Consider the following 20,855-nt stretch of genomic DNA (forward strand, 5'->3'; position numbering starts at 1 on the left):
TTGCCATAAGGGACACTGGGATGCACACAGAGGGAACGACACAAAAGGGAATTTTACCCATAATCCCTGTACTAATTAGCATGCCCCACCCCCTCATAACAGGGACAAAGATAAAAGCATAATCCGACATTCGGGCTACAGAACTTATTACATCTAGATTCGCTATCATGACAGCCAGACACCTACCTATGCAGATCTACCTGGATCTAGATATTCATCTACCCCTAATTTTCATAACAATATCTCAAAAGGTTGTGGACTAATTTGGAAGACATTGGTGGAGAGTTTGAGTATGTGACAAGGACGAAATTATTAAATATTAGTGAAGATTCAAATCCGGATCCAGATCAGATAACTCTTTACATGATTTTTCACCATTTAGTGATCAGCTAAAACCGATATATGTCACGATATAAGGCACGAGTGATAGGCACGATATCTCAAAAAGTTATGGATGGACTTGGACGAAATTTGGTGGGCAGGTTGGTTGGGTGACAAGGACTAATCAATTCCATTTTGGTGAGGATCGGAATCAGAATCCGAGAATGTTTAAATTTGAAGTGATTCATCCCCATTGACAGATACGGTCAAAAACGATTTGCAGCATGATGTTTCAAATAGTTTTGGATTATTTATGACAAAACTAGGTGGATGAGTTGGTAAGGTGACAAGAACAAGCCGATTAGATTTTGGTTCAGGCCGGATTTGGAGCCAGACCTATCAGTGGGATACAAAACAAACTGTTCAGCCTGACGGAGGAATGTGCTCTTCCGATTGCTGTTCTAGTTTTTCCTAATGTAAACTTTGTCAGTTGTCGGAAATGCCACACCTATCCAAACGGTTACAGATTTTGTCATGTGTACCAGCATCCAATGGCCTGCGCTTTGTGGACAAGTTGTGGACAAGTTGGTTAGGTGACAAGAACAAGGTGATGAGATTTTGTTTCAGGTCCGAATCCAGATCTGGCCCATCAGTGGGATACAAAACAAACTGTTCAGCCTGGCGCAGGTCTGCTCTCCACGGAGTGCTTTTGTCGTTCCGAATTTAGCCAACAGTGTCCTGTCCTGAAAGGTGGTTGCTGCTTTTCTAACCCTTGTATCAAGGATATTACCCTGCGCTCACCAAGCGAAAAGCAGGGTTAGGCATTTGTTTGCGTACGTGTGGCATACGTGCGTACGAGTCGCATGCATGCTTGTCTGCATTAAAAAAATTAATTATCTCGGCAACCGTTGGTCCGATTGGCACAAAATTTTACCATAGGAGCGCCTCCACCTGTAGATTTTTTTTATTCATAACTATGTCGTTATAGGTCACGTGGTACGGAAAAACGTTACACTTCTATATCTCCGAAGCCACTCAATGGAAAAAATTTAAACAATTCTCATTGTGAAGTACTCCCCATGGGGAATAATATATGTTAATGATGATGTCATTGGTGCCTTCATTATGACGTCATAACCTGACAAGTACAATGCTTGATCTGATCAGTATGAAAAAAAATTGATCTGCAACTGTTAGGGTGATGGACACGAAATTTTCACCATATGAGCGCTTCCACCTCGAGAATTTTTAAATGATAATTATGACGTCATATGTCAATCTTGTTTGATTATTATGAATTATGACATCATAGGCCACAGAGTAGCCAGACGGAAGCCAAACAGTTCAATCTTGGTTTCATCAGACCACAGAATCTTGTTTCTCACAGTCTCAGAGTCCTTTAGGTGCTTATTTGCAAACTCCAAGCGGGCTTTCATGTGTCTTTCACTGAGGAGAGGCTTCCGTCTGGCCACTCTGCCATAAAGCCCAGATCGGTGGAGTGTTGCAGTGATGGTTGTCCTTCTGGAAGTTTCTCCCATCTCCACACAGGATCTCTGGACGTAAGCCAGAGTGACCATCGGGTTCTTGGTCACCTCTCTTACCAAGGCCATTCTCCCCCGATTGCTCAGTTTAGCTGGGCGGCCAGCTTTAGGAAGAGTCCTGGTTGTTCCAAACTTCTTCCATTTAAGATATGGAGGCCACTGTGCTCTTGGGAACCTTCAATGCAGCAGAGATTTTTTTGTAGGCTTCCCCAGATCTGTGCCTCGACACAATCCTGTCTCTGTGCTCTGCAGGCAGTTCCTTCGACCTCATGGCTTGGTTTTTGCTCTGATATGCATTATCAGCTGTGAGACCTTATGTAGACAGGTGTGTGCCTTTCCAAATCATGTCCAATCAATTTAATTTACCAGAGGTGGACTCCAGTCAAGGTATAGAAACATCTCAAATATGATCATGAGAAATGGGAGGCACCTGAGCTAAATTTCAAGTGTCATAGCAAAGGGTATGAATACTTATGTCAATGTGATATTTCAGTTGTTTCTTTTTAATAAATTTGCAAAACTTTCTAAATTCCTGTTTTCTCTTTGTCATTATGGGGTATTGAGTGTCGATTGATGAGGGAAAAAATTAATTTAAACGATTTCAGCATGAGGCTGCAACATAACAAAATGTAAAAAAGTGAAGGGGTCTCAATACTTTCTGAATGCACTGTATAGCACAAACATACTTCTCTATGCCAAGAAAGGTGTCTGGTGTGAGTGTTGCTGATTGGCCAAGAACAGCCAAAGATGAAGCATGTGGTCTGTGCCGGTCCATCAAATCAAATGGTCGTGCTTTACCCTTGTGACTGAAAGCTGCTGAGAAGTCACCACCAATGAAGGTATGGTATGAGGGCAAGGCGGTGCACACGTTTGGGCCTACGATGTCTGGCTACATTGATCAACCACTGATTGTTCTTACCGTTGAGCCCCATATCCAGATAGACAGTCACCTGGTCAGTAAGAGTAATCAGCTCGTGGTACAGAAACAGTACTAAGATATCGGTATTGTTACGTGGTCCCCTCGGTGACTACCTGGTCTCGGTGACCCCCGGACCGTGAGAGGACCTTCGCCAGAAAGTAGTATTATATATATGCGCTTTCGCAACGCAATCCCTATGACTTCCACCCAAGAGAAACGGATGTGCAATGATATATTTCCAGGGTAAGGATATCATACGATTTCAATGATACAATCACGGATATTCCCCGAGCAATCAACAACAAACAACCATCAACAATTCCCAATCCACAATCAATTCTCTATATGATTAAGATGGCCATCTTATATATGTGTGTCCACTTCTGTACTCACGACCCCCTTTTGGTCTCTGCCCCTCACAATGTCTCTGGGCCCCTCCTGACCGAGATGCTGGTCGGCGTCGCCGCACTCGGGCGGTTGAACGAACCCCGGGTGGACGTGTTTCCACCGGGCAGGTATCGTACCAGGCACCGCGGCTGCAGCCCCTCGTGGCCACGCGAAGCGGGTACGGTAAAGCAAGCCAAAAGCCCCACGCCGCTTGCAAGGCGTGTTAGGCCCCAACGTGCGACCCGTACGCGTCTGTTTAGACGGTGCCGCGAACGGTGCCAGACGCGGGGTCGATGCACGGCCCCACGTCAACTTGACGTCTCCACCTGGTAGGTACACGTCCCGGTAACTCCTCTCGCCAGACGGGCTTCGGAACGCCGCTTTTCCACGCAGCGCAAGGTCGATCCCACCTTTCGTCAGAGCGGGGTGAGGAAGAAGAATACTCGTCCCTTTTCTTCCTCGTGTCTTTTTCTCTTCCGTTTCCGGTCACTTCCGTTTCCGGACACTTTTTCAGAAGGGCTCCTGACCCTCCAACCACAACAACCCTTAATCTACTACACACGGATAAGCAAAGACCTGAATGGTAATTCACATACATTCACATAAATATGTAACACTCCCCCCCTTCAAGAAAGAAAGTTTGAACCCAGTGAAAACTTTCTTTGCCGGCCAATTTGGAGAAACAAACCAGATAACTCAACCCCCCCACATTATCAGTTCCCCCCGGGCACCGTTATCACTTAACAATAAAGCAACCAAAATTTTACCACAACCCCTCCAGATTACTCACTCTGGACTAAGCACCAACAACGACATTGTCCCTGCCAAATCAAACTCCATCTCCTGACCCTCTGACTTTGACCGTCAGTTTCTTGTGAATGAAGGTTAAGGGGTTGATCAAAGATCCAAAGTTAAGCAACTCGATAGCACTTTTTCCGGGCGGCCAAGCCGAGTATTCACTACATGGATGCCTTTAGGAACGTGGAGTTCACGGTTAGTCCGTGCAGGAAAGTTCTCTACATGGGCGCCTTGAGGAACGTGGAGTTCACGGTTAGTCCGTACATGAAAGTTCACTACATGGACGCCTTTAGGAACGGCGTTCACGGTTAATCCGTGTAGGAATCTTGGCTCGGCGGCTCCGCCGCATTCAGTGCTTCAACTTCTCAGAACTTCCCTAATAATTATGGTGGGACCACTTGTCCCTGTAGTCCCATGAATAGCGGTCTCCTTCTCGGCCACTACTTTGCCAATCCTTCCTTCGGGAGCTGCCGTAACTCAGGGAGCCTCCATAATAATATTGATTGCGGCCACCACCAAAACTACCGCCCAGTTGTCCTCTCCTGTAGACCTCTCGACGCCTACGAAATGCCTTCCCTACTGTTATGGTCCGACCCTCCAAATCCTTGCCATTCCAATTCTTCTCTGCCTCTCTGGCGTCTTTTGTGCTGGCAAACGTGACAAAGCCGAACCCTCTTGACTGTTGCGTTTCCCAGTCTCTTACCAACCGCACTTCCACCAGCGGCCCATACCTGTTGAAGACAGAGGTCAGAACTTCTTCCTCTGTTTTGAAGTTCAATCCCCCTACAAATAACTTGGCACTTTTGTCGCCATCCCGAGCTGGTGTGGTGTTATTTTCCCTGCTGGGCTCTTTACCAACCCTCAGGTTACCATAAACTTGACCCCCGGCCAAATCATTCCCGATAACCACAGATACACCCTCTACAGGAAGCGTGGCTTGTAAACCGACGGTGACCGGTCCTGACACCAAATCGGACTCCAAATGGATGACATGAAGTGGAGCACTAACACCGCCCCCGATCCCCTGTAAACGAACACTATCCCCCGTTGCCGTCTCCTCGGACCATGGCAAAATGCCTTCAAGCATTAAAGATTGATGTGCCCCTGTGTCCCTCAATATCCTAACCGGTTTCCGGTTAGTCGAGGCTCCATCCCGTGACACAAACCCCTCTGAAATAAATGGTTGGTAACCCTTTTGATGGCGATTTCTCACAATGGCCATTGCATTTGGAGTCGTAATAGTCGGACTCCGCTCTGGGTCTTCCCTTTTCATGCGGTAACAACTGGACATCAAGTGTCCAGGTTTCTTGCAAAAAGCGCAAGTAGGCCCGGAGGAAAAACTCGTGGTCTGCCTCGGGCCCCCCGAACTATAAGTTTGTCTTGGGCCCGCATCCCTCTGATTTCGAACAGGTGGGGTATCATAGTTGTCCCCATAATCATCTCGAGGCCGCCGCCATGTAAGGTCGTTCTCCGCACCGGGTGTTCCATAACTCCCCTGCTGAAGTCTAGGCGAGGAGTTAGGTTTGTGGACCCCTATTCGGTGGGTTAAGGCATAATCATCTGCCATGGTGGCTGCGTCCCACAACTTTGGTACTTTCTTTTCCTGCAGGTACACTTTGATGTCCTCGTGGACACACTGCTGGAATTCCTCCACCAGGATCAAGTCCCGCAATGTTTCGAAGTCTTTCCCGACTCCTTTTGACTCACACCACCGATCAAACATGTTTTCTTTCACTCTGGCAAACTCCACATGGGTCTCACTCTCCCTCTTCCTGGCATTCCTGAATTTTTGCCTGTAAGCTTCCGGAACCAACTCATAGGCTTTGAGGATGTGCTTCTTCAGTACCTCATAATCTGCACATTGGTCCATTGGTAGCGCCGAATAAATTTCCTGAGCTTTCCCCACCAGCACACTTTGCACGAGTATGGTCCAGGCCTCCTCCGGCCAGTTTAATTGTCGAGCCACTTTCTCAAAGTGCGGAAAAAATTTCGCGACTTCCTTTTCACTGAACGGTAGAACCAGCCTCACATGTCTGCCCACATCCCAGGTTTTCTGGTTAGGTGTCGACCCCGTCAGCAAGGGTGGTGCCTCTCCCCGTTCTCTCATTAACTCCAGCTCCTTGAATTTAATTTCCTGCCGAAGCTCCATGTCACGTTCCTTTAATTCCCTTTCTGCTTTTCTCTCCTCTGCTTCGAGTTCCCTTGCAGCTCTCCTCTCCTCTGCTTGTTTCTCTTCTCTCCTCTCTTCTGCTTTCCTTTCCTCTTCTGATCTTTCCTTTTCTGCTTTCCTTTCTTCTTCTGCTCTTTCCTTTTCTGCTTTCCTTTCTTCTTCTGCTCTTTCCTTTTCTGCTTTCCTTTCTTCTTCTTCTGCTCTTTCCTTTTCTGCTTTCCTTTCTTCTTCTTTGATCCGTTCCTGGCTCCGTAATTGCAACTCCAGTTTCCGGAGCTCAACGTCTTCTGGTTCTTCGGGTAGCCACTCCCAGGCTAACTCGTCCCATGTTCCTAATCCCACCATAGATTGTATCACCGTGGCCTGCAACTCTGCCTTCCTCAAATTAGTTCGGACCTCCAAGTTAAAATGTTTGGCCAATTTCAAGAGGTCCGACTTTAGTAACGCTCGGAACTGTGCCTCACTCGGTGTTACCGCAAAGTTCTGTGCCACAAACGCCATGGTGACTATCGTTAACACCTGTTAACCTTCACCCAAGACTTTACCCCAATTTCCCCAAAAATTTACCAATTAATACTTAATTAATAAATTTTAATTAATAAAAATATTATTTTATTATTTTATACAAATACACTTTTAGATCCCGGACGAGCCCCCAATTCTGTTACGTGGTCCCCTCGGTGACTACCTGGTCTCGGTGACCCCCGGACCGTGAGAGGACCTTCGCCAGAAAGTAGTATTATATATATGCGCTTTCGCAACGCAATCCCTATGACTTCCACCCAAGAGAAACGGATGTGCAATGATATATTTCCAGGGTAAGGATATCATACGATTTCAATGATACAATCACGGATATTCCCCGAGCAATCAACAACAAACAACCATCAACAATTCCCAATCCACAATCAATTCCCTATATGATTAAGATGGCCATCTTATATATGTGTGTCCACTTCTGTACTCACGACCCCCTTTTGGTCTCTGCCCCTCACAATGTCTCTGGGCCCCTCCTGACCGAGATGCTGGTCGGCGTCGCCGCACTCGGGCGGTTGAACGAACCCCGGGTGGACGTGTTTCCACCGGGCAGGTATCGTACCAGGCACCGCGGCTGCAGCCCCTCGTGGCCACGCGAAGCGGGTACGGTAAAGCAAGCCAAAAGCCCCACGCCGCTTGCAAGGCGTGTTAGGCCCCAACGTGCGACCCGTACGCGTCTGTTTAGACGGTGCCGCGAACGGTGCCAGACGCGGGGTCGATGCACGGCCCCACGTCAACTTGACGTCTCCACCGGGTAGGTACACGTCCCGGTAACTCCTCTCGCCAGACGGGCTTCGGAACGCCGCTTTTCCACGCAGCGCAAGGTCGATCCCACCTTTCGTCGGAGCGGGGCGAGGAAGAAGAATACTCGTCCCTTTTCTTCCTCGTGTCTTTTTCTCTTCCGTTTCCGGTCACTTCCATTTCCGGACACTTTTTCAGAAGGGCTCCTGACCCTCCAACCACAACAACCCTTAATCTACTACACACGGATAAGCAAAGACCTGAATGGTAATTCACATACATTCACATAAATATGTAACAGTATCATCAGCTTTCTTTCAGGTTTCCTGCTCCTGATGAAGAATACGAAGTCTACAAAAGCCACTTGAGGTCGGACATCAACTGGTATATGGATCAGATTCTTCTCTACCTTTTTGCCGAGAACTGTTTTGTTGGTTGAGCAAATCGCTCCATTAATGTGCGCCATTGACAGAGGTGCTGGTGACAGGGGATATGATACTATGGCCTCGACACTTATGAACGTCTGCATTGCTAAATAAATAAGTCGTCAAATAAATCTCGCGTGAAGCGTAATTCCAACACGTTGAGATATCTGGTGGTTAATGTCACAGTGATCCCATTAACTGCAGAATTCTTGACCTTGTGTCTTCTGATAGGTTCTTTGAAACAATCAGGTCCGGCTTCACATTCGGTGATGAATTTATTTTTCAACTTGTTCTCAGTTTTATACAGATTGTTGAGATCTTCAGCAACTTCAGAGGAATCAGTGCACCCAGTCGACAGGCAGTACAGTTTGTCATCTCTGTGTATGTCACTGTACGGGTTGCAGGTTTCCTCTCTCTGCTTTGCAAGTGCTTCCCCATCTGCATTGTCATGTTCTTCACGATATGGTTGAAGTTCCTTGAATATTTCTTCCTCCGATGACAGTCCAGCCATCTCAAGAAGGCATGTAACAACAGCGCTTCTTGCTGATCGTGTCACTGACCACCTCTTCTGTGACTGACCACATTGGGTGCATGCGGATATTCCAGTCTGTCGAGAAGCAGCATCATGGTTAATGGTTTGCTTGCGTGATGTCTCCGGCAGTGCGAATAAATGTTTTGGATGTTCCTTGTACTGATAGTGCACCATCTTCAAAGTAGGCTTTTATCCCTGGGTGTATCTTCTCCATATTTAGAAGATCGAGATAGTATTTTACCATCCATCGCTTGTAGTTTGGTCTGTCTGCAGCCCACAAGACTGGTAAGATCTTCTTCAGTGCATACACATAGAGGTCAACGCCATTAGTATGCGATACACATTCGAGTACCATATCGTGACTGAGCATATCCATGTAACTGATCCAGTATTTGGCTGTCTTTCCACGATTCGCCTCTCATATGTTATCCCGATACTTGTCCCACTGTGTGAAGACCAGTTTAAGGCCTGGATCAGCGAGTAATGCTGTGAGAGACTTGGGTGAAGCTTTCTTGCTGAAGACTTTTAGTGCTGAAAGCACACGGTCTGGAAGATCCGCATTTTCCTTGATAAACTGGTTGAGAAGCAGCTTTTCCAGGGCGCTCATAATAATTGGGTGCAGACGGACACAGCGATTGTAATGCTTTCCATTCAGGAAGTCTTGCAGTGAGCCAGAGCTAAGCAATTCTGCATCACATAGCAGATCAGGCATTCCAGATGAGTTTATTATATATCTCAGTCCAGCAAAATATGACTATTCCATTTAAATGTCCCAAAGCAGATGAAAAGGTTGTCAAACTTAGGTGACCCTTGGTCTTGAATACGCATAGCTATTTTAGCTATTGCTAGATCATAATGAACTGCCATGTACTTCTCACCACACTCATCTGCCACTTTCTGAACATTGAGTAGAGTTTGTTGAACTACATTTAGCCTGGTAGGGGGTAACTCAATATTTTTCCCATTTCTTGTAAAGGAAGTGTGCATCCTGTGTGTAGAGGGAATTCCACCCTCTCAACACGAGAGTTTTTGAATGTATGGAACATTAGAGATACCACAAAGAGTCTTTCCTTTTTGAAAGTACAAGATTATCTGCCTCAACTACAGTGTACTAGGCATATTTGAATTTTCCTGCCAGAGGTCTGCATTGACATGGCGATCTCTTTCTGGAGTAAAATATGAGTGACGTCGTCTCTTCGTTGAGACTTCCTCATTTTCCATATTGGCTAGCACAGCATCTTCCACTGGGACTTCCTCAGGTTCCATATTGGCTAGCACAGCACCTTCCACTGGGACTTCCTCAGGTTCCATATTGGCTAGCACAGCACCTTCCACTGGGACTTCCTCAGGTTCCATATTGGCTAGCACAGCACCTTCCACTGGGACATCCTCAGGTTCCATATTGGCTAGCACAGCACCTTCCACTGGGACTTCCTCAGGTTCCACATTGGCTAGCAAAGCACCTTCCACTGGGACATCCTCAGGTTCCAACAATGTGGCATACCTGTGGAGGCACGCCCAACTACCAACCCCGATCACATGGAATTCAACGCAACATGGCTGGAATATGGATGACAATGACAATCTACGTATTAAATGGTTTGATGGGCTGCAAATGCCAGATAACTTGAACCTGGACAACTTGGTTGAGGACAACTGAGGTCTGGCAAGTGAGGACAACCTGGACAACTGAGGTCGTGACCTCAGTTCAAGTTATGACTCAGATGAGGAGATTGATGATGAATGGTCGGATACAGACAACAGTGATGTGGATGAGTGTTATGATGTTTAAGTCGTAGTGATATGGGTTATATAAAAATGTACTGTACATACACGTTCAATGTGAATATAATAATTTCATTTTTATTTTGTCATTTGTCAAGTGCATTATTGACTAAATATGTGTTTGTAGCAAATATCATACCTGACTGCCATTACTCATATGTTTACAGACTGCATTGCATCGATACAAATTATTAACTGCATATGAAACCTTCATATCAAAAGAATCTATCATACTAAAATACACCATTTGGTGTCTGTCTGTCTGTCTGATGAATTTTTGACGCCAATACATTCCGTCGTTCATTATCCAATCTCAACCAAACTTGACAGGAGGACAAAGGGTTACACAATGAAGGTTGTAGCGCATTTATTTGCCCCCCTCCCCAAAGGGGTTTTCTCCCCCGAGCGGGTTTTCCCCGCCATTGCCGTCAATGAGGTTGCGTGTTGAGGTGTATATCAATGTTAAATTAGCTTTATTGTGGCGTTTTTCCAAAGAAGAGATTTATCACGGCGTTTTTCCAAAGACGCTTTTAATAACAAAATTAATGATAATCGCATATTGTTAATGTTATGACAAAACAGTATTAATACTAATAATGTCCCACTTCCCCACGGCGTTTTTCCTGCAGTGATAACGTGTATAAACAGCTTATAGTTATAATGGCGTTTCCGTGGGAGCAACGGATTCTACAGGAAGTAAAAAATATTATAAACCACAAACACGTATGCTTAGCTTTTTAAACAGTCGCTAATGCTCTTTATAACACTAAATGAAGAAATTTGGAGGAATCCCGACATCCGTGAAGTAAGGTTTACTTACAGAACGGAGCGAAGATCAACTGTACTCGAAATAACCCACAAATGTTGGGTTAATAACATGGCCCTTTCTACCACTACCATAGTATTTTTGGTAGCGAACATTTGAAACTTGCTCTTGCTGTTTAATACGAAACTGAAAGGGAGGAAGACCAGGGTGTGCTCATTTACCAAGCAGCTAGCTTGGGCTTGCCAAGCCAGCCGTTCCTTAACGGTTTTGAATGGAGTGCTTGCTCAAATGCTTAAACCACTTGGCGATCTCTTCACAAGAAACTTGGCAAATGAACACACACCCAATGTTCTTGAGACCCGACCATAAATCGACTGTAATCTATATACCCCAAAGAGGAATGACCCTTCTTGCCGCTCCCGTAGTGAGCGGGTGTACTAGTTGTGATAAGTAATTTTGCCAAATTTGACCGAATTACATGCACATTTCCACTTTAAGGTAAGTGTTTACTTGTGGGCCTGTAACTCACTCATTTTTGCAGATATAGACCTCATATACCACTCATTTTGTTTGTGAGGAAATAGCCCAGGTTTCTGAATCAATTACACTGAGTTTAGACTAGTATCTTGTATGTGTCACTCACTCAAACATGAAGGAAGTGACCCTGGTGAAAGTCGTTTTTCCCATTTTCGGAAAATGAAATCCATACAGTTTCAAAATTACGAGCTACGCATCCAATTTGGTTTCACAAGTGGATGGTGGTACCACTACAGTAACTCAATTCCTAATATTGTAAGATTTGAATGATGTATATGGTCAGGAGAGCATACAATGTGATGTTGAACTTCTCAAAACCCAGCACCACTGTAATTAACACATATTTGGGCCTGATACATTAATCCATAACGGGCACCCTTTAATAACAAATGGTCATTTCGTGCAAAAAACGACCGCTGGCTCCTGGTTTATAATACCTCTTTGTGAATGATACAGTTGTTTGTTGTGCATTTATATAAGCCAGAGATCCTTGTTTCTTTGTTGTGGGGCTGTGGGTGCTTTGCTTTTACTAAAAGGACCCCGAGTGTCCGACCACGTCAAAATGATGTTAGTGGAGGTTGAGGAAATGTGGTGCTGAGTGTTTCTGACTGGGGGGCGGAGGGGAGAGAGAGGAAGGGCCTTATTCAAAATACATGGCAATTGGTATGGGGTGGGGAAGTAGGTTGTTACCAGTGGGTCACGGTTAGTTGCAGGTTTGGGTTTGTAAGTCAGAAGGTCTGGTCTAGGTATGCGTTTTGCTTGGTTTATCGCTTCTTTCACAGAGTGAGAGGCATAGTGTCTTGCAAGGAAATGTCTTTCTAGTTGGGAGAGAGAAGTTTCTTCTGCCATTTTTGTTGAGCAGATGCGTCTTCCTCTGATTGCTCGACTGTACTGTATCGACGACTGTACGTATGTATGGTATGTTTACAATAAATTGTATGTTTAGGGTCAGATGAAGATAGGAGAAGGTAAGAGTGAGTGTTTCTTGGTTTGGTGTATAGTTCTGTTTTGAGTCTGTTGTTTTGAAGTGTGAGTGATGTGTCTAGAAAGTGAAGCATGGACTTTGAGCTGTCGAATGTAAACTTGATGGTCGGATGAATCAAATTTAATTCATTTTGGAACTGTATGAGATTATGGGGGGATTTTGACGAGATAAACTCGATGTCATCAATATAACGTACCCAGGATGCCGTGATGAGGTTGTGCATAGATTTTAGCCTCTATCATTCCCATGAAGATGTTGGTGTATGATGGTGCAACAGGGGTGCCCATAGTGGTACCCTGAGTTTGAATGTAATGTCGTCCGTTTACATTTATTTATTTTTTTGTATACAAAATCGAGGCTCGTGTAAGAGCTAACACATTCAACACAAAAACAAGAACGGACACATAAAACATGTAATAAAGGGAGTGGGAGACAAGAGGGGGAGAGGGAGAGAGAGGAAAGCACACAAGTAGAGAACAGGAACGTCGGTAGATCAGTGGAAGGGAGAGGGCGGGGGTGGGAGGGAGGGTACACGGTATTATTAATATGGTTTTTTGGAGGTGTTTAAGACATTAAAACAAAGGTAAGAGGTTCGGGAGAAGTATGGGTGAAAAAAAAAAAAGAGGCAAACAGCGAAAGAACAAATGTGAATAAACAAAAGATCGACGAGGAAAATTTGAAATTATTCAATTTGAGCGTCAGTTCCAATGGGCGCATAAGGTAGGTGGTATTGGGACTTGGAGTGTATCCAGTGCTTTGCGGCATGCAGACAGGCCTTCTGAATGTGGAATAGTAGCGTATGGGGATGTAACATCTGCCGTGACTAAAATATTTCGGGAGTCAAAAGGCGAGTATGTTTCGTTCAATCCTCGGACGTGAGTCAGAAAACTGGTTGTGCCCTTGAGATATGAGGGGAGATTCAGTACGAGACGAAATACATAACAGTCAACAAATTTTCACATCAAAACAGTTGGACATGCGCAGCCAGACACAATTGGCCTACCTGTATTGTTTACCTTGTGTCTTTTAGGAAGAAAATAAAGATAAGGACAAGGAGGGTATTTTGGAACAAAGTGAGATTTGATGGCTTCATCTACCTGAATAGAATCTACGATCGTTTTAACCTCTGAGATGTGGAAGGGTGGGGCCGGATGGGAGCTCTTTGTAGGTATCACTATGTAGTTGGAGATTACCTTCTGCAATTTAATCGGAAGTCGACATAATGACAACGGTAGAACCTTCATCTGCTGGCTTTATTACTAAGTCTTTATTATGTCGGATATTGTAGAGTGCTCTTTGTTCTGCCTTTGTAAAATTGTCCTTGTGTCTTGAATAATTGTATTTTTGTGCTGCATTTTCAATTTCATTGTTCAGTTGTTCCATACAGACGTGCAAAAAGGGATTGTCAACACGTGGTGTCCAGGTGCTTTTTGGTTTCGGTAAGGTGAGTTGTGGTGTATTAGGTGTATGTAAACTATCGGTGTATGTAATTGATTGTATGTGTGTCTGTTGGTGTTGTCTGTTGTGGGGCTGATGGTGCTGGGTGTACTTTAGCAAAGTATACTTTTAATGTCATTTGCCTACAGAAATCCTTTATATCTTCTTTCAATTGTAATTGGTCTATTTGTGGATTGATTGGGCAAAATTTTGGACCCTTGGACTGTAATTAAATTACCTGTAAAAATTAACCTTTAATTTTAGACCCAAGGCTGTCCTTGCCTAAATGTGAGGTGAACAAACTGCTTCCTGCTTGTGAATAATTGCAACGTTTGTTGCAATATTGCAACAACTTGTGTGTTGTTAAACACGGAACACTTTGGATTTTGATTAAGAAAAAAGGAGTTTGTATATCATAAATCCAAACATGCTAACAACGCAAAATTTCTCGAAAAGACATTCCATACATTCCAAGAAAAAAAGTATTTATGGTGGAGTATCAAGGTATTTCTCAACATGCTAGAGTGTATAAAATAATGACATACCAGACTTGGGTGTGAATCCATCACCCTGAAGTTGGAGGTTGCAGACATCACTGAACCCGATTCCACAGAAACCAGGAACGTTTTCCAGCTGCACATTTTGGAATCCATCAAATTTTTTACAAAAACTGGAAAGTTCCCGAATAACATTCTCCAAGTTTACGAACAGACCTCCCAACAGAGAAGATCCTGCAAACTGGACAACTTGTGGCTTCAAGAAAGAATTCATAAATTTACAGAGGTCAGCATACATTGCAAATTGAAATTTCTCTTTGGCGAGAGAGAGGAGCTCGGTTCGCAATGCATCTGACTCTGTACAAACTCGAATAACCTTCTGATGCTCAATTCCAAGCTTATCGATCACTGCTTGGGCTGTTTCTGCTCTCAGGCCTTGTGATTGGAGCCATTCCAAGAAGCTCTCCATTTCACCCATGACCTGCCAGGGACACAATATTCATGTTAAACAAGGAAAGGTTACACATGTTACTTTCTTTACAACGTTTTCCTTATTATTTTACCCAATCAATGTGGGGTTTTGCATCTAGTTTGTTCTTCATGTGGGGGCTGGCAGTATGGCCTTGAGGTACACACATTCACCTCTGAGCTGTCTAGTTTGGGTTTGTTTGAATCCCAGCGCAGCTATAAACTGTCATCCTGGTGTTTCACAGATAGGGCAAGGTGAGTGTGCTGTCCTTCGGATGGACTTGAAGCTGGCCATCCATCTGTCAGCATTAGATGGTACCTGGTGGGCGTTAAAGATTCCATGGCATCTTAATCGAAGAGTAAGTGGGCTATCACTGGCACGCTGGCCAAATTTCTTCTCTCACCTAAAGGGGGCACTACATCAGCGGCACAGCCACACTCCGAGCAATGATGCAAACAGCAGCCACTGCAAACATAATGAAAGAACCACTTCTGCCACCCACCCCATGTCATCCGCCCCCTCTACCATCACCACTCCTCCTACTCCTCTTCCTCCTCTACATCCTGCCCTACCCCTTCACCCCTCCTACTTGCACCCTCATTATTGTGTTTCATTAATAAGCATATAATCAATGTCCAGAGCCAAAAATGGACAGAGGATAAAATTTCAATGCATCGCCAGCAACGCCATGGGTGAACAAAACAAAGAGAAAACAAGCAGAAAACAAGTACAGATCCATTCAAAGTACACCGTCCCCATGGCAAATAATTAAATATCCCCCAGCGCGGCATTTCACCAGAAACATAAACTAAATTATTCCTCAAGGCATTCAATATCCTTCTGCTATCCATTTCTGTAGGCTACACTAATTGATCCACTTCAATGCAACGAGAACGTCACTTTGTTTACGGCTTTCCGTTTCTGGGTTCTTCTTCGTTTTCTGTACATTCTTTAGTTTTAGTAAATGCGACACTCCCCCTAGTTCACGCATTAGCGTTACGTGCTAGTATGTTCGCAAACAACCGTGCGGACGTCTGCGAGCGACACCCGTGCATGTTAGCTCGCAGACGCACAAGCATAACTCCGGCTTAATGCCACCAATCCGCTGCTGCACCACCCAGGGCCGGCCCGAAATGAAATGACGCTTCAGGAAAGATTAATCTTCGTCCCCCCTCTACGTTTGTTTAACTTTTGAACACCCCCTTAGGCAGTGGTGAGGGTGGAGGGGGTGCATGCGGTGATGAGGGGTAGCGAACCCAAACAGGATATCTCAAGATGTTATGGATTGATTTGGATGAAACTTGGTGGACAGGTTGTGTGTGACCAAGACAAATAGATTCGATTTTGGTGAAGATCTGAAAATGGATTCAGATAGGAGAATTATTTAATTTTTAAGTGATTTTTCACCATTGAGAGATAGGGTGAAAAGCAACATTTTTTTTTTTTTTTGTATAAAAGATCGAGGCTCTTGTAAGAGCTAACATTAATCACAAAAAGACAAACTGACACATACAACATATAATAAAGGGAGCGGGAGACAATATGGGGAGAGAGAGGGAAGCACAGAAGTACAACATTTGAGAGCAGGAACTTCGGGAGATCTGTGGGAGAGCGAGGGCTTGGGGGGAAGAGGCACGGGAAGGGGGCGGGGTGGGTGAGGTATAAAACACATTGACATTGCTAGGACTTCCAGGAAAGAAGTCGGTATTTCAAAAAAAAAGTGGATCTGGGGTGAATTAACAGGGGTAGAAGAGATCAAGGTTTTGGATGGGGGAAGATAAGAGATGGTGGTGAACAGCTGTTTCAAAGACCTGGAGGGAGGAGTGGGATTGAAGAGAGTGAGGGAGTTTGTTCCAGAGGCAGGAGAAAAGAGGAACGAAAGAGTGAAGGTGAGCAGAAAGTCTTGATTTTGGCAATTTCACCAGAAGAGGGTTGCTGGCAGATATTGTGCGACCTGTAGGAGTATTTGGGGGACAGAGCACAGATAGAGCTGGGGGAGCAAGGCCGAATAGGAGTCGGTAGAAGACAGAAAGACCACCTACCTGCCTGTGGTGAGTGAGTGAAAGGCCCTCGGAGTTAACTCATCGCAGGAGATTCCAATGATTCTGAAAGCTTTGGTTTCAACAGCGTGAAGCCGAGCTCGGTGTGAGGCAGGAGCACTGGCCCAGAGGGGAGAACAGTATTCCATTGAGCTGTGGATGAAAGTCTTGTATGTGGTGAGGAGCTCAGGTGTGCCAAGGAAGGACTTCGCACGACGGAGGATGCCCAGTCGGTGACTGGCTTTGGAGGCCACCTTGGAAATGTGGTTTTCTCAGGAAAGATCATGGCAGATAGTGAGAACCAAAAGCTTGAGTGACAGAACTTCTTGGAGAGGATTGTTCAGAAAGTAAATGGGAGGGTTGTCCAGTCGGTCTTTTCGGAGAGACATAGTGACATCGTTCCAATTGTTTGACCAGTCTGTGATTTTGTCCAGGTCTGCAGAGAGTGAGGAGGCTGCAGACTGTCGATCTGAGGGATAAGGAATGGAGCGGCAGAGAGTGGAGTCATCAGCAAAGAGATAGAGAGGATTTTCCAGAGAGTCAGAGAGATCATTGATGAAGACCAGAAAAAGCACAGGGCCCAGAACACTGCCTTGGGGGAACTCCAGCCTGAACAGGAAGGGGGAGATGAGAGAAACCCATTCAGGGCCACACTTGACTACGACGAGAGAGGAAGTCCGCAAGCCATGCGTGGAGATTTCCATGGATACCATAGGAGGAGAGTTTGGTGAGCAGAGCGGGGTGCCAGACTGCATCGAAGGCACGTGATATGTCAAGGGAGACAGCTCTAATTTCCTGTTTGACATTGAGGACCTCCATCCATTGTTGAGACAGCAGAAGCAGCATGTCCAGAGTAGAGTGAAAATTAATGTCCTTATTAATAAAAAAATTTAAGTTACAGATTAGGATGAAATGGTGGTGGTTTATGTATTCCATTAGCGAATTGATTGATTATTGAATTTTTTATGGTTATTCTTTATTTATTTTCATTATTAATCATTTATTTATTTTCTTTCTCATCTGGGCAATATCTCAGGCACCTTTTGAGCTCGTAAGCTAATATTTGGACACGACAGTGACCAAGTGATGTGACTATAAAGGTTTTTTGGGGATTTATTGATTAATCAATTAATCGATTAATTATTTATTGATTAAGAGATTAATTATTTAATTTTTCCGATTAATGACTTATTTAATTAATTTTCGAAAAGTTACAGCTTCGGATAGCACTGGTGGTTTCGGTATGCTATAAGTATTAGCCAATTGATTAAGAAAATATTTTATGATCATTATTTATTGATTTTAATTAAGTAATTAATCAATCAATTATTGTACACCTCTCCCTCCCAATACAGTCTCTATGAGCTGCACGGCGGTATTGCCAGGGCACCCCCCCCCCTCTTCCCCCCCCCCCCCGCGCTGGAGGATATTTAATTATTTGGCATGTGGGTGGTGTACTTTGAATGTATCTGTATTTGTTATTTATTTATTTTCTTTATTAATTATTTATTTATTTTCTTTCTCATCTGGGCAATATCTCAGGCACTTTTTGAGCTAGGAAGCTAATATTTGGACATGACAGTGACCAAGTGATGTGGCTATAAAGGATATTTTTGATTGTTTGATTAATCAATTAATCGATTAATTAATTATTTATTAATCAATAAATTATTTGATTTTTTCGATTAATGAATTATTTAATTAATTTTCAAAAAGTTACAGCTTCAGATGAAGCACTGGTGGTTTCGGTATGCTAAGTATTAGCCAATTGATTAAGAAAATATTTTATGATCATTATTTATTGCTTTTAATAATGCAATTAATCAATCAATTACTGTACACCTCTCCCTCCCAATACAGTCTCTATGAGCTGCACGGCGGTATTGCCAGGGAACCCCCCCCCCCCCCCCACGCTGGAGGATATTTAATTATTTGGCATGGGGACGGTGTACTTTGAATGTATCTGTACTTGTTTAATGATTCTGCTTGCCGGATTTAATGAATCTGAGAGTGGTGTTCATGTAGCACAGGCATGATGGACCAAATCCGAATGGCCTCATGCACCAAATTTCCTTGAGAATTGCACACTGCTCCTTTCCTATTCAATCTCCAGGTGCTACATGACGTCATCGCGGCGAGCCGAAGAGGGCCCGGCGATGATGCGCGGCGTGCCGAAAGTACTCAGTTTTCGCCCCATTTCTTTGTTTGTTTGTCCGGGCGATATCTCTGCCATCCTTTGAGCTCGGAAGCTGAAACTTGGATGAGGAGACGGTGAGGTCTAATAATAATAATAATAATAATTCATTTATTTTGTATAGCGCTTTTCCAGAAGCCCAAAGGCGCTTTGACAGAGTGGAAAACATAATGCATAACAATACATGAAAACAACAATTGCAAAAAGACAAGAATCAATAGGGAAATATTTAAAGCAAAAGGAGGGAGAAGGAGAAGTGATAGTCAGGGGTTAAATGCTGTGGGTTGAATGTTGAATGCAGTGTTGAACAGGTGGGTCTTTAGTGATGTTTTGAATGTGGTGAGTGAGGAGGAGTCTCTGATAGTGTGAGGTAGCGGCAGGGACAGCGCGGCAGGGACAGCGCGGCAGGGACAGCGCGGCAGGGACAGCACCTTATCCTCGGCGCAGCAGGGAATTCCAGAATCAAATATCCTTGTGGAATTCAATATCACCAAGTATGGAATGTCAATCAGGAATGTCACATTTTAAACCCACAGCATATTTTTGAGATTTTTGGATTATGAATCAGGTTTTCCACCTACATTTTGGTTGTGAACGCAAAATATCCACCAGAACAGGTAAAGTAGGTAATTGTACATCGTGCTCTCATTTAAAGGTGACATTGGTCACTGGATATACAAGTTGATTATAATAAAATGTATCTGGAATTTTTGCAGTTAAAAGGAAGAATGAGGTTTAACGATCATTTTGGGAAGTTTAGTGATGACGTGATATTAAATAATTTAATGAATACAACAAAAGGAGCGAAAAACACCATCAAATGAACAATCAAATACCTCAACAAACATTCAATAAAAACTCGTTTAACTTACCTTCATTCCCGTCATCAACGAACAGAAGATGTTTTTATCTTTTAATGAACGTTTTTACAGATCTTTCTCATTATTGATAATAAAATGAGAATCTCCGAAGAAACCTCTTTACTTGAGATCGGAGCCGACATGATCACGTGGCCTTCGTTACAGTTACAATATGACGAGGTTCACAAGATCACCCGGAAATTATTCTACATCCTTCCTCTTAGCGCACATGCTTCTTCTTCTTCCTCATTGTCAAAAACACTTTTATTGTCTGTGGTGTCTCAACTCATTCTACTTATGGTTCATTGCATTGGACGAAAATGATTTTGATTTTTTTGCTTTGCTTTGCGAAGACGTCACGATCGTAGTTTACGGCTCATTGGCCAATGGGTGTGATGTGAACGATTGAAGCCACAGATCGGCCATTTTACCACTCCCATTCACGGTCCACGAGAGTAATGTCCTTTCGTTGAGTTGTTTGCTTGTGCTCGCGAAGCGAAAAGCAGGGTTCGCGATCAGGTCCATACCTACGTACGAGTCTGCATTTTGAAAATTCATTTTCTCAGCAACCGTTGGTCCGACTGTCACTAAACTTTACCAGAGGATTCGGGAGCGCCTCCACCTGCCGAATATTTTTTATTCATAATTGTGGCGTCATAGGTCACATGGTACGGACGCCATCTTGGAGAACGTTGCACCTCCATATCTCAGAAATGCTCAGTGAAAAAATTTAAACATGATTCATTGTCAAGCACTCCCCAAGGGGAATATATGTTCATGATGATGTCATCCATGCCTTCATTATGACGTCATAATTCGACAAGTACAACACTTTTTATTTTCTTTTTTTTTTATACAAGATCGAGGCTCGTGAAAGCTAACATTAATCACACAGAAAGACAAACTGACACATAA

At 44.0% G+C, this 20,855-nt stretch overlaps 1 protein-coding gene across 1 annotated transcript in view; it reads right to left on the minus strand.

Moving 5' to 3' along the window:
• The window catches only part of LOC137417948 (uncharacterized), a 24,862-nt gene extending 4,709 nt beyond the window's left edge, over positions 1-20,153 (minus strand). The window contains exons 1-2 of the mRNA XM_078780631.1: positions 19,953-20,153; positions 14,427-14,859 (exon numbers count right to left, since the gene is read on the minus strand). Coding sequence (XP_078636757.1) covers positions 14,427-14,859; positions 19,953-19,967 — 448 coding nt within the window. The 5' untranslated portion in view covers positions 19,968-20,153. The remainder of the gene's footprint in view (positions 1-14,426; positions 14,860-19,952) is intronic.
• Positions 20,154-20,855: the final 702 nt, after the last annotated feature.

The sequence above is a fragment of the Myxine glutinosa genome, chromosome 6 (genome assembly GCF_964187855.1).
Source record: "Myxine glutinosa chromosome 6, kmMyxGlut1.1, whole genome shotgun sequence".
In the NCBI taxonomy this organism is placed as follows: Eukaryota; Metazoa; Chordata; class Myxini; order Myxiniformes; family Myxinidae; genus Myxine; species Myxine glutinosa.